Below are 11,350 nucleotides of genomic sequence, written 5' to 3' on the forward strand. Positions count from 1 at the left end.
ATTTTTTTTTGGCCAGTCCTGGGCCTTGAACTCAGGGACTGAGCACTGTCATTGGGCTTTCTCAAGGCTAGAGCTCTACCACTTGAGCCACAGCACCACTTCCAGTTTTTTTTCTATGTATGTGGTACCGAGGAATTGAATCTGGGTCTTTGTGCATGCTAGGTAAGCACGCTACTACTAGGCCAAACTCCCGGCCTGAATGCATTGTTAAAGAACAAACAAACAAAAACCGCCAGAATGGTTCCAGTTAGCTTTAGTTATTTCTGTGGGCTTGTCACACTCTTATTTGTACTTTGCAGAATGGAACTTATTTGTACTTTGCAGAGGGACAGCTCAGGAAATGCACGAGTATTCTGAATTCTCTGGGGACTCCATCAACTGGGCCTGGTCCCAGTTTAGAACTGATATAAAACTGTGTAGATTAGCAGAAATTGGGCTGGTAAAGGCATTTATAGACTATGTCTCCTCCTGCTCTCCTAAATGGCACAAAACTGTTGTGTGTAGGTGGGGTGGGGGGGTAGGGGAGAGAGGAGGTTGGAATTGTAGAAAAACTCACAGATAGGTTTTTAGTTTAAGAGTTTTTGTTTTAGGTGGCTTTTTTTTTTGGTTTGTTTTCCTTTCAATTACTGGAATCGATTTAATGAGTGTGTTTATTAGGGTGGGTTTCAAGTTTGCACATAGGCAAAAGCAACATTGAATCTTTCCTGTGGCCCCCAACATCGAGTAACATGCAGACATGCTAGGCCAACTGGATGGGCCTCCGCGGACCCCAGAGCTGCCCAGATTCCTCTGCACAGCTCTGCTGATAGTGCACAAATCAGCATACTAACCTCTCCCTGGCCTTGCAGGTGAGAATTTGCCCACCATATGCATAAGGATGGGACTGAAGCCAGGCACTGGTAGCTCAGCCCTATAATCTAGCTACTCAGGATGCTGAGGATCTGAGGCTCTCCATTCAGTGCCAGCTTGGGCAGAAAAGTCAATGAGATTCTTATCTTCACCCCCGCCCAAAACCAAACCCAGAAGTTAGAGCTGTGTGGCTCAAGAAGAGTGCCCAGGACCAGAGTTCAAGTCTTAGTACTTACACACATACGAAAACAAAAATCAGAAGTAGAGGATGGAACAGAACTTCTGGTTGTTGAGAGCCTATGACTGAACATAGCCACAGGGCCTGGCTGCTCCCAGAATGGACAAGTTTAGAAGTGTCACCAAGAATGCTGCTACAGAGGCTTAGCAACCCCGAATTCTCACGCATCCAAGCCGGCCCGGCCTACCTCTGCCTTTCCTATGTCTCCAGAATCTACGTCTCCAAGCCACTCTAGGCAAAATCTTTAGATACGGCCTCCACAAAGTTTGGGGCAGACATGAGGATTCCGATGGTGCAGATGATGGTGAAGACAGAGAACGCCATGAGGCACAGGCGATCCACCACGCACGCCGCAAACTTCCACTCGCTGCAGACCACCTCGCTCTCATCCTGGCAGCGGAAGCGGCTGGCAATGTAGCGGACCTCCTCCAGGATCTTGGCCAGATTGGGGTCCCCTTCAGGGGACTGCCGGCCATGCAACAGGTGCTCCTCGTGGGAGGGGGAGCAGGCGATGCGACCACACACCACCCCGGAGTCGGGGGTCGGGGCGCAGTGCATGCCCTCCAGGCCTCGGAAGCCAATGTACAGCAGGTTACCATTGCTGGCCGGTGGCCCGGCGCCCGCGCTCAGCTCCACGCTGGCCAGGCTGCAGCGCCGTGGCTTGTGCTGGCAGGCTGGCCTCACCTTGTCCTCCCCGGGCCTCTTCATACGCAGGAACCACGCACACCAGTTCAGGAGGATGATTCTGGTCTGCAGAAACAACAGGGGCTGCTCAGAAGTGGATATTAGCTGACCCAGACGGTGACAGTGACCCCTCTACCCCTTTAAATTTGAAGATGTGCTGCACTCACAGGACTGAGGCTGTCGTGGGGTACGGGAGATCTGACTTCTCCTCCAGTCATTATAGACGTTAAGACAAACAGGATGTGAGAATAAAACATTTTTTTTTATCTTGGTTGGCCATGGGGCTTGAACTCTGGGCCTAGGCACTGACCCTGAGTTTTTTTGTCCAAGGACAGCTCCACTTCAGTTTTTTTTCCACCCCTAGGTTCACTGGAGGTAAGAGTCTCAAGGATTTTCCTGCCAGGGCCGGCTTTGAACTGTGATCCTCAGATCTCCACTTCCTGAGTAGCTAGGATTACAGATGTGAACTACCAGCACCCAGCCAGCTGCTGAATCTCTACTTCTGGACAATTTGCAATAAACCCTCTAAGAAAGACAGTTGTAATCCTAACTTCTTAAGAGGCTGAGACCCGAGGATCAGAGTTCAGAGCCAGCTTGAGGTACGAAAGTCTGGGAGACTCATCTCCAATTAACCAGAAAAAGAAAGAAAGAAAAAAAAAAGCCAGAGGTGGCAGTGTGGTTCAAATAGTAGAGCACCAGGTGCTTTGAATGGAAAAGCTAAGGGTAAACTGAAGGCCTTGAGTTCAAGACCCCATACTGGAACTCCCTCCAAAATCAGTAGCTGTGATTTTTAAAAAAGTCCCACATTCTTGTGGCTTAGCCCAGCCCCCTCTCTCAGCCAGGACTAGCTCTCCAGGGAGACTCTGCTTGACAGTGAGTGGGCCTAGCCCCAGAGGCAGTTGTTCAAGCTAGAACTGAGCAGGATTGGACACCTCTGCCACAGGGGTCTGAGCCCTGAAGCCAGGGCTCAGTTGGCAGAATCCACGTGGCCAAGTCTATTTTGAATTCCAGGGCCTGAATCATTAGCTTTCAAGGCCAAAGCATCGCCAAAAGATGAAATTATCCTCCTGGCACTTCTCAAATAGTGCCTGTAACCTCTTCTGTTAGGTTATCGTTTTGTTTCTGACTGTTCAAATGTCAGATGATGCCACTGCACCCGCAGTATTTTCTCCATAGCATCAGATCATAATAAGAGTCCCTCTGAGGATGTTTCTCCCTCTCTCTCTCTCCCTATCACACACACACGCACACGCACACGCACAGGCACACAGAGAATGAAAAGAACAGTGCAGCATACTATATTAAAAAGAGAGAGTGATGTATATCCGTTATGTTGTATTTGCAGCCCCATTGCTTTTAACAAGCTGTTGTGTGAAGAGGTTTATAATTAGCATATGCTTTTAATTAAGATTTCCTTTCTAGAATTTTTCCTGGAAGAGTAAATGCCACCAGGTCATTAAAATGATTTTATGTCTCTGTGTTTCCAGGCCCTTCTCTCCACATCAGTCAAAAATACTTAGAAGAATGAATGTTTATGTTTCCATGCTAGCATAAACCAATCCTGATTGGAAAAAGAAAGAATTCACAAAAATGGTGATAGAATCAAAGCCAGATCTCCTTATGTAAAATGGTTAATTTGGTTATGGCTTTTGAAGCAGGGGAATGGCTTTCCTGCTTCAGAGAGATAGATAGATAGACAAAATTTCATATAAATAAACAGGGGGACCGAGAGGGCTGATATCTTGCTTATAGTAAGGGTTTATGAAAATGCAAGTGGGTATATGCAAAGGTATTAAATGTATGCTCCATTGGCCATCCATATTCCTGGGTTCTACAGCCACAATTTTGAAATATACTCAGGAAAAATATATTCAGCTAGGTACTGGTGAGACAAGCCTGTAATCCTAGCTACTCAAAAGGCTGAGATCTGAGAATCATGGTATGAAGCCAGCCCAGGCAGAAAATTCCATGAGATTCTTATCACCCAAAAAGCCAAATCAGCCAAAAAGTGTGACTGTAAGGAGAGTGCCAGTCATGAGTGAAAAGGCCAAGTGGGTATGGGGGGTGGGGTAGGGAGTGTCTCAAGCTCAAGCCCCAGCACCAGCACAAACAAATAAATAAATAAAACCCTGCATTCATACTGAATATGTACAGCCTTTTCCTTGCCTTATTCCTTAAAACAATGCAACTAGCAACGGTTTACACAACATTTACATTATGTTAGGGATAAATCATGTAGAGATGGTTTAAAGTTTGTGGAAGGCTTGGCATAGACTTTATGCAAATACTGCACTATTTTATGTAACTAACTTGGATAACTGTAGATTTCAATATTTTCAGGGCACCCTGCAACCCATCCCCTACAAACAGAGGGACAACTGTATTTTATGCATAGCGTGCTCTGCTTCGCTTTCTTTTCTTTTCTTTTCTTTTTTTTTTTTTTTGGCAGTCCTGGGTTTGGACTCAGGGCCTTAGTACTGTCCTTGGACTTTTCTCAAGGCTAGAGCTCTACCACTTGAGCCACAGCACCACTTCTGGCTTTTTTCTATGCATGTAGTGCCAGGGAATCGAACCTGGGTCTTTGTGCCTGCTAGGTGAGCACTCTAACCACTAACCACTAGGACAAACTCCCAGCCCCTCTGCTTCACTTTCTTTTGGTTCCTTGTTTAGTGCTGAAACTCTGACTGTACTCTTGATGGTTGCTCACCTTCTGAGTCCCAGTGCTTCTTAACAGTCCATGGTGCATCAAAGCATACTAAATAGTTTAGAAAAAAAACCACGTTAGCACAACATGGTGCTATGTTGTGGGGTCACCAGTGTATGAGCCCTCCCTGGAATCCCAGATTAAAACATGTCCAGTAGCTCGGTAGCAGCGGCTCATGCTTACAATCTCAGCTACTCTGGAAGCTGAGAGCTGAGGTTCAAGGTTGAAAATCAAGCCAAGCACTGGGTGGCTCACACCTGTAATCTCAGCTATGTAGGAGGTTGAGATCTGAGAATCAGTGTTCAAAATCACCTCAGGCAGAAAAAATCCATGAGGCTCTTGATTTCTTTTGGTCAGTTGTGGGGTCTCAACTCAGGGCCTGGGCGCTGTCCCTGAGCGCTCTCTGCTCAAGGCTTTGTGCTCTATCACTTTGAGCCACGGTTCTACTTCTAGTTTTCTGGTGGTTCACTGGAGATAAGAGTCCCATGGATTTTTCTGCACAGGTTGGCTCCAAACTCTGATTCCCAGGTCTCAGCTTCCTTAGTAGCTAGAATTCTAGCTACAGAAGCGAGGCATGAGCCATCAGTTAATCTCTAATTAATCAACAAAAAACTGGAAAGTAGAGTTGTGACTCAAGTGGTAAAGCACCAGCACTGATCAAAAAAAATTAATAAAGCCGAGACAGCATCCAGACACTGAGTTCAAATTTCAGTACTAGCGCATGCACACACACACACACACACACACACACACACACACACACACACACACACACACAGAGAGAACACAGAAAATAAGGGATGGGTTCCAAGGCACACATTCATGTGGATTGCATTTGCTGCAGAGCTAGGCAGAGATAAAGTTGGATGGAATGCTATTTGTCAAGGGGTACTGTTTTGTTTTGTTTTGTTTTGTTTTTTAAAAACAAACCCTATGAGACCGTCTCTTTGGGAAGGTTCTGGAGGAACATACCCACTTGGGCATCTTGCCGCCATCAGGGTCGTGATGATGGTACTGGAGCACAATTACTGTCACTACAACCGACAGGCTTACGATGATCATGGTGCTGGCAAAGTACTGGGCTGTGGGAAAAACAGACTGGAGGTGAAACCCAAGGCCCTAGCAACGCTCATATCACAGGATATGGAGCCAACCCCTTCCTCTTACTGTCAAGGCTTTGAGTGTAGTCCTGTAGTCCTGGAAAGCAAACCAGAAGCAGGCCGGAAGCCACCGCCAACAGGAGCTGCAGGTCCTACAGAATGCCTAACACCCTAGGGAAAGATCTTATTTCCTCTATCCTCACAATTAGCTTGGAGCTCTTGCTTCCTAACTAGGAATAGAAGCCCAGATGTAGTAGTCTCAGAGATTCAAGTCTCAGCCTAGCCAGAGCAATCATTTGCATGAGCCTATCCAAAAAGGTGCATGGAAACAGCTAGTATTGTGTTGTGTCTGTCATCCATCCTCTCACGGCAAAATCCCTTGTGTGCTATTTGTATCTCCCCAATCACTTATTTGCATTTTTTGTTGGTTATTGGGGCTTGAACTCAGGGCCTGGGCTTTTATCCTTGAGCTCTTTTGCTCAAGGCTTCTGCTCTACCATTCTGAGCCACAGCACTGCTTCCAGTTTTCTGATGGTTCACTGGAGATTAGAATCTCACTGACTTTCTTGCCCCAGCTGACTTTGAAATGTGATCCTCAAATCTCAGCCTCCTGAGTAGCTGGGATGACTCACCAGCACCTGGCCCCCATCACTTACTTTTATATAGAAATATCAATGTGTCTCAGAAGGGAATGGCTAGGAATTACAGTGGGTGCTTCTCAATTCTAATGAAAGGGTAGTGGGAAAGGGCTGGCTAGTTAAAATAATGACTCTCTAATCATAAAATCTTTGGCTACTGAGCAAAGATGAATGAAATAAAAAAATTCTTTCTTTGTTGCCTTCTCTATGCTCCTGAGCTCACGTGAACCTCCTGCCTTAGCCAACCAAATACTGGAACTATCGATGCAGGACATCATTCTTGGCCATTTATGAAACTGAATCAAAAAGTATAAAATTGCCAATGTCCTTCGTCCTCCTTGGGCCTAAGTGAGCAAATGTCATGGGTCACTCGGAAGAGTTTCAGCAGAATATAGAGGAAGGAGTAAAGACCGTCAGAGTCCCGAGCCATGAAAAATCCACCATCCACTCTAACCCTTCTCTAAAAAAGGAGCCAACTCTCATCTAGGTGCAGTGGCTCATGTCTATAATCCAAACTACTTGGGAATGAATATCAGGGGGATCACAGTTCAAGGTTAACCAGGGCACAAATGTAGCAAGACCCCATATCAATGAATAATTATCAGGTCTGATGAGATACATGCTTGTGTGTAAGAGGCGACAGGTAGAAAGATCATAGTCTCAGGGAAGCCTGGACAAAAAATGCAAAACCTCAACAGAAAAACTAATTACCTCAAAAAAATAAAGGAGGGGGCGAGGTATGACCCAAATAGTAAGAGTATCTACGTGGCATGCATAATGCCCTGAGTTCAAATCCCAGTACTGTAAAAAAGAAGAAAAAGAAGAAGAAGACAAAAATAGTGAATGGATCCATCTGATGCCTTACCTATCAAGGGCACGGAATCAGAAGTTGCAGGCATGATCTCGGCCACAAGCAACATGAAGACAGTAAGAGACAGCAAGACAGTTATCCCTGAAACAGAAATGCAAGGCACATCCTTAGATAAAACAGCCAAGTAATGCAGGTAAATTCTCCCTCACAGAGTTTCTGACCACACAGGGAGGCGCCACGCCAAGATGTGTGGGTTTTACACACATGGAGCATGGGTCTTTCTGGAGACAGTTCTAGTCCTCTTTCAGAGTCCACAGGAATCCCCAGCGGAGACATGTTTAAGAACAAACCAGAATGTGAAGAAGATGAACACAGCCCAATTCCCTCTCCAGCTCGTTACTGGATGCTTCTGTAGAGGAAAAGTCACACGGTAGGTAGGGTAGAGAAAGTATGTCGTCAGAAGAACTAGTTTTGGCTGGTGTCGAGGGCTCACACCTGAATAGCTACTCAGGAGGCTGCGCTCTGAGGATCAAGAATTGAAGCCAGTTCAGGCAGGAAAACCCGTGAGAGTTTTATCTCAATTAACTAGACAAAAAAAAATTGGAAGTGGAGTTATGGCTGGAACGGGAGAGGACATGCATTGAGTGGAAAAAAAAACAACAACAAACTAAGGGACAGAGCGTTGGCCCTGAATTCAAGCGTAGTACCAACACACACACACACACACACACACACACACACACACACAGAACCTAGTTTCATGATGTGACTTGGGTCCTTTAGTTGTGTGACTTTGGATAAGTCACTGAACATTCTCAGCCTCATACTCAGAAAACGAGAGACTTGTACATGATCTCGGTATGCTTCCAGGAACTCCCGAAATTAAGAGACACATTCCATCCAAAATGTTTATCTTTGGCAGGTGAGGAGCAGCCTTGCTCACGTACCCCAGCATCACCAAATTACCAGTGCAAGCCCATTCTGAGCTAGAACATCCCCTCCTCACAACCAATACTGCCCGAATGCTTCCAAGAAACAGGGTGCAGTGGATCCCAGTCCCCTCAGAGGAGAACGGATGGAGATCCGCCTTTATGCATCCTCCCCTCTCTGCAGGACTAGTGGATCCCAAGGACCCTGCTGTATTTTCTCAGGAGGACCTATCTGTCAGGAGCTTTGGGGCTGAGATCCAGAGGTGGTGAGTCAAGAAGGCCCTAGGATTTCCCAGTGGACCCCTACAAAGAAAACTGACCTCAAGGAAGGGACATGAGCACCTACCAAGGGAGATTTTCTCTCCAGAATCCGCAGGAAGCAAGAAGACCAGCAAGGCCAGGGCGGAGATGAGCACACAGGGAATGAGCAGGTTGAGCCCATAGTAGAGGGTCCTGCGACGCATCGTCACCGTGTACGTAACATCTGGATAGGGCTCTTTACAGCATTCGTAGAACTTTTCACTCCTCTTGCCTGGGACTCCTGCGTGGGGCAGAGGAGAGAGGCAGAAAACAGAGTCAGGACACACAGTCACTTAGTCCATTCCAGTGCAGATATTGCCTCAGTCTGTTACGTGATTTTAAGAAAAATAGAGTCTGTGTGAGTTTTCCTCAACCCTCGCTGGCTTGTTAAAGAACTGTTTAAGGACAAACTGGTAGGCCCAGCGCTAGTGGCTCATAATCCTAGCTACTCAGGAGGCTGAGATCTGAGTGATCACAGTTCAAATCCAGCCATGGCAGGAAGTCCATAACACTCCAAATCACCAGAAAACCTGAACTGGTGCTGTGGCTCAAAGTGGTAGAGTGCTAGCCTTGGGCGTAGGAGCTCAGGAACAGGCCCAGGCCCTCAGCTCAAGTTCCAGGACTGATTAAAGAAAAAAAAAGACAAACTGGCAGATATTCTGGTGATGGGACTGAAAGTACATAGTTATCTTTATTTTGTTTTAATAATAAAGGTGATGCACAGAGGGGTTATTGTTTCATAGGTCAGGTAAGGAGTACATTTCTTTTTAAACAATGTCGTCCCTTCCTCCTCTCTCCTCTAGTTTTTTTTTTCCTTCTCATCCCCGCCCACAAGTTGTGTAGTTCATTTTCAACATACTTTCTACTGAGGACAACTGCTGCATTGGTTTACCCATCGTTTTTCCATGTCTGTGCCCTACTTTCAGACCAAAGTAAAATTAAAAAGTTAAAAATGCAAAGAAAAACTTTTTACTTGTTTCCACATCCTAAACATTCATTCTGATAACTATTGTTTTATATGACCGAGACCCAGGGGCATTGAATCTTTGTGTTCCTCCCCTAAATAGATCCTCCTCTGGTTCCACTACGTGAATGCCTAGAGTCCTGGATCATTTATCAGTTCATGGTCATCCTTAACACACAGCCAATTGTCTGTCATTATATGTGTAATAACAGGCACACCTTACACACCATGCTATGTCTGTCAAAGACAGAACCAATTTACAACAGGGGGTCAGTAAGATTGTATCACCTGATTATTGCATAGCAAGCCAAGTTTGTGGACATTTACAATGATGAAACAACGTCCAAAGCTATCTAACAACACATTCACGGGGTATATACCCACCATACAGGGACTCCATTAACAACACTGTAGTGCAGGCTCGCAGGGACAAAATTGATCAAAAGAGTGGTGGCAACTCTGTTGTGTGACCCAAAAGAGAACCGAGAACCAAGTCCTTGTGTGAGCCTTAGAGGTCTGCTGACAAGTGGTAGCTTGCCACATAGATATCATGGTGGGAGCCGATTCCACCAGAAAGAACAAATTTCCTACGATCAAAGGGTACTCTGAAAGGTTTGAGAAATGCCAGTTGGGAAAAAAAATGGCCAGTTTGATGCTTGGCCTAGACATGGCAATGGACCGACAAATCCATGACCAATCAAAAAGTTGCCTTGGTTTCCAGCCACCATTTACCCTTCCCTACCCCCTCACCCCCAAAGCCAATAAGTTCCCAGCCATACTATTTGTTATAAGCCCCAATCTCTCCCCCCTCCCCTGCCCCTGCCACTTGGCAGTGCTGGTTCAGTGCCTGGCTGAATCCACACTTCCGGATATAGGAATCTGTGCCTCGGCGCCTACCCAGCACCGACTCGCTTAGACACATCCTCAGCGGGGCAGCACGGTGGCTCATTTCTCTTGGAAAGGAATGTGTTTGCTAATTGTTTTTGGTGTCTCACCCTGGGGCTCCCGGTAAACAAGGCAGAGCGCTGCCAAGTTCAGCAAATGTTCACACTACAAAGGGCATCCGAGAACTGCAAGCTCCTGAAGGAGAAAGGCAGCTCTCCTCTAGGCCACAAGGTGGGCATCTCGGCTGGCTTACCTATGAGGTCCCATTCACCGTTGGGGATGTAGCTGCTGACGTCCGCCTCCTGCATCTGTAGGTCCAAGGACCAACCTCCGTAGGACCAGGACCCGAACTTCAACTTGCACTGCTGTACGTCAAAGGGAAACCAGCGCACGTCGATGTAGCAGGAGCTCTTGAAAATGCCTGCGTGAGTGACAGCGCCATCGGGAAACAGAATGGAAGCCAACGTGGCAATGACTCCAGCTCATCCCTCCCCATCAAACTAAGGCCACACCTATCCAGAACAAACTGCATTTCTCTCTTCCCTTTTCCTCCCTCCCTCCCTCCTTCCTTCCTTCCTTCCTTCCTTCCCTCCCTCCCTCCTTCCCTACCTTCCTGTTTCTCTATTTCTCTCTCCTATTTTCTTTCCTCTCCTTCCCTTCCTTCTTTCCTCTTTCCCATCCTCTCCCCACTTCTCACCTTTTCCTTTTCTTCTCCCTTACTCTTCCCTTTCCTCCTTCATTCCTTTTCTTTTTTCCCCTAGGAAAGATGCTCAGCCAAAGCAGTACTGGCATTTAAAATTCAAGCACAGTGACACACTCTATTGCAGATGACATTCTTAGGGCTTTCTTGCCAAGAACTGACTCTATAAAACTTGTGTTTCCATGAGCGTCTGCAGATCACAAGTAATAAAAGTGAAGAATATAAACCAAAAAGCAAACCAAATCTCAGACCAATTGATAAAAACTGCTGAAAGATCATTTGAAAAGTGAGTAGAAGATGGTATATAAATGGTACGTTTAAGGTAAAGAGAGAATGTTTGGATGAAAGGAAGAATTCTCACTGACACCCCTCCAAACACACACACACACACACACTCAGAGAGCACTGCAGGCCCTAAGTCACAGGGAAGAGTCTGAATAAACCCATACACCTTTCACCCTTTCTACTTTCTGGTGCTCAGGAAAGAGCTGCAGGTCCTGTAGGCATGAATGTCTTTCGTGTCCCAGTGTGAGTGGGACAGGTAAAGA

At 46.3% G+C, this 11,350-nt stretch overlaps 1 protein-coding gene across 2 annotated transcripts in view; it reads right to left on the reverse strand.

Annotated features, from left to right (window-relative positions):
• Positions 1 to 946: 946 nt before the first annotated feature.
• Positions 947 to 11,350, reverse strand: part of LOC150044372 (neuronal acetylcholine receptor subunit alpha-7) — a 73,099-nt gene continuing 62,695 nt past the window's right edge. Inside the window, exons 1-6 of one of the 2 annotated variants that reach the window (XM_090321517.1) lie at positions 10,800 to 10,845; positions 10,356 to 10,523; positions 8,300 to 8,494; positions 7,079 to 7,165; positions 5,448 to 5,557; positions 947 to 1,837 (exon numbers count right to left, since the gene is read on the reverse strand). In XM_090321517.1, coding sequence (XP_090177643.1) covers positions 1,319 to 1,837; positions 5,448 to 5,557; positions 7,079 to 7,165; positions 8,300 to 8,494; positions 10,356 to 10,410 — 966 coding nt within the window. In that variant the 5' untranslated portion in view covers positions 10,411 to 10,523; positions 10,800 to 10,845 and the 3' untranslated portion in view covers positions 947 to 1,318. Of the gene's footprint in view, positions 1,838 to 5,447; positions 5,558 to 7,078; positions 7,166 to 8,299; positions 8,495 to 10,355; positions 10,524 to 10,799; positions 10,846 to 11,350 lie in introns of those variants that run through there. The other variant, XM_090321518.1, reaches the window with a different exon arrangement.

The sequence above is a fragment of the Megascapheus bottae genome, chromosome 30 (assembly GCF_031878675.1).
Source record: "Megascapheus bottae isolate mThoBot1 chromosome 30, mThoBot2.hap1, whole genome shotgun sequence".
NCBI classification, from domain to species: domain Eukaryota; kingdom Metazoa; phylum Chordata; class Mammalia; order Rodentia; family Geomyidae; genus Megascapheus; species Megascapheus bottae.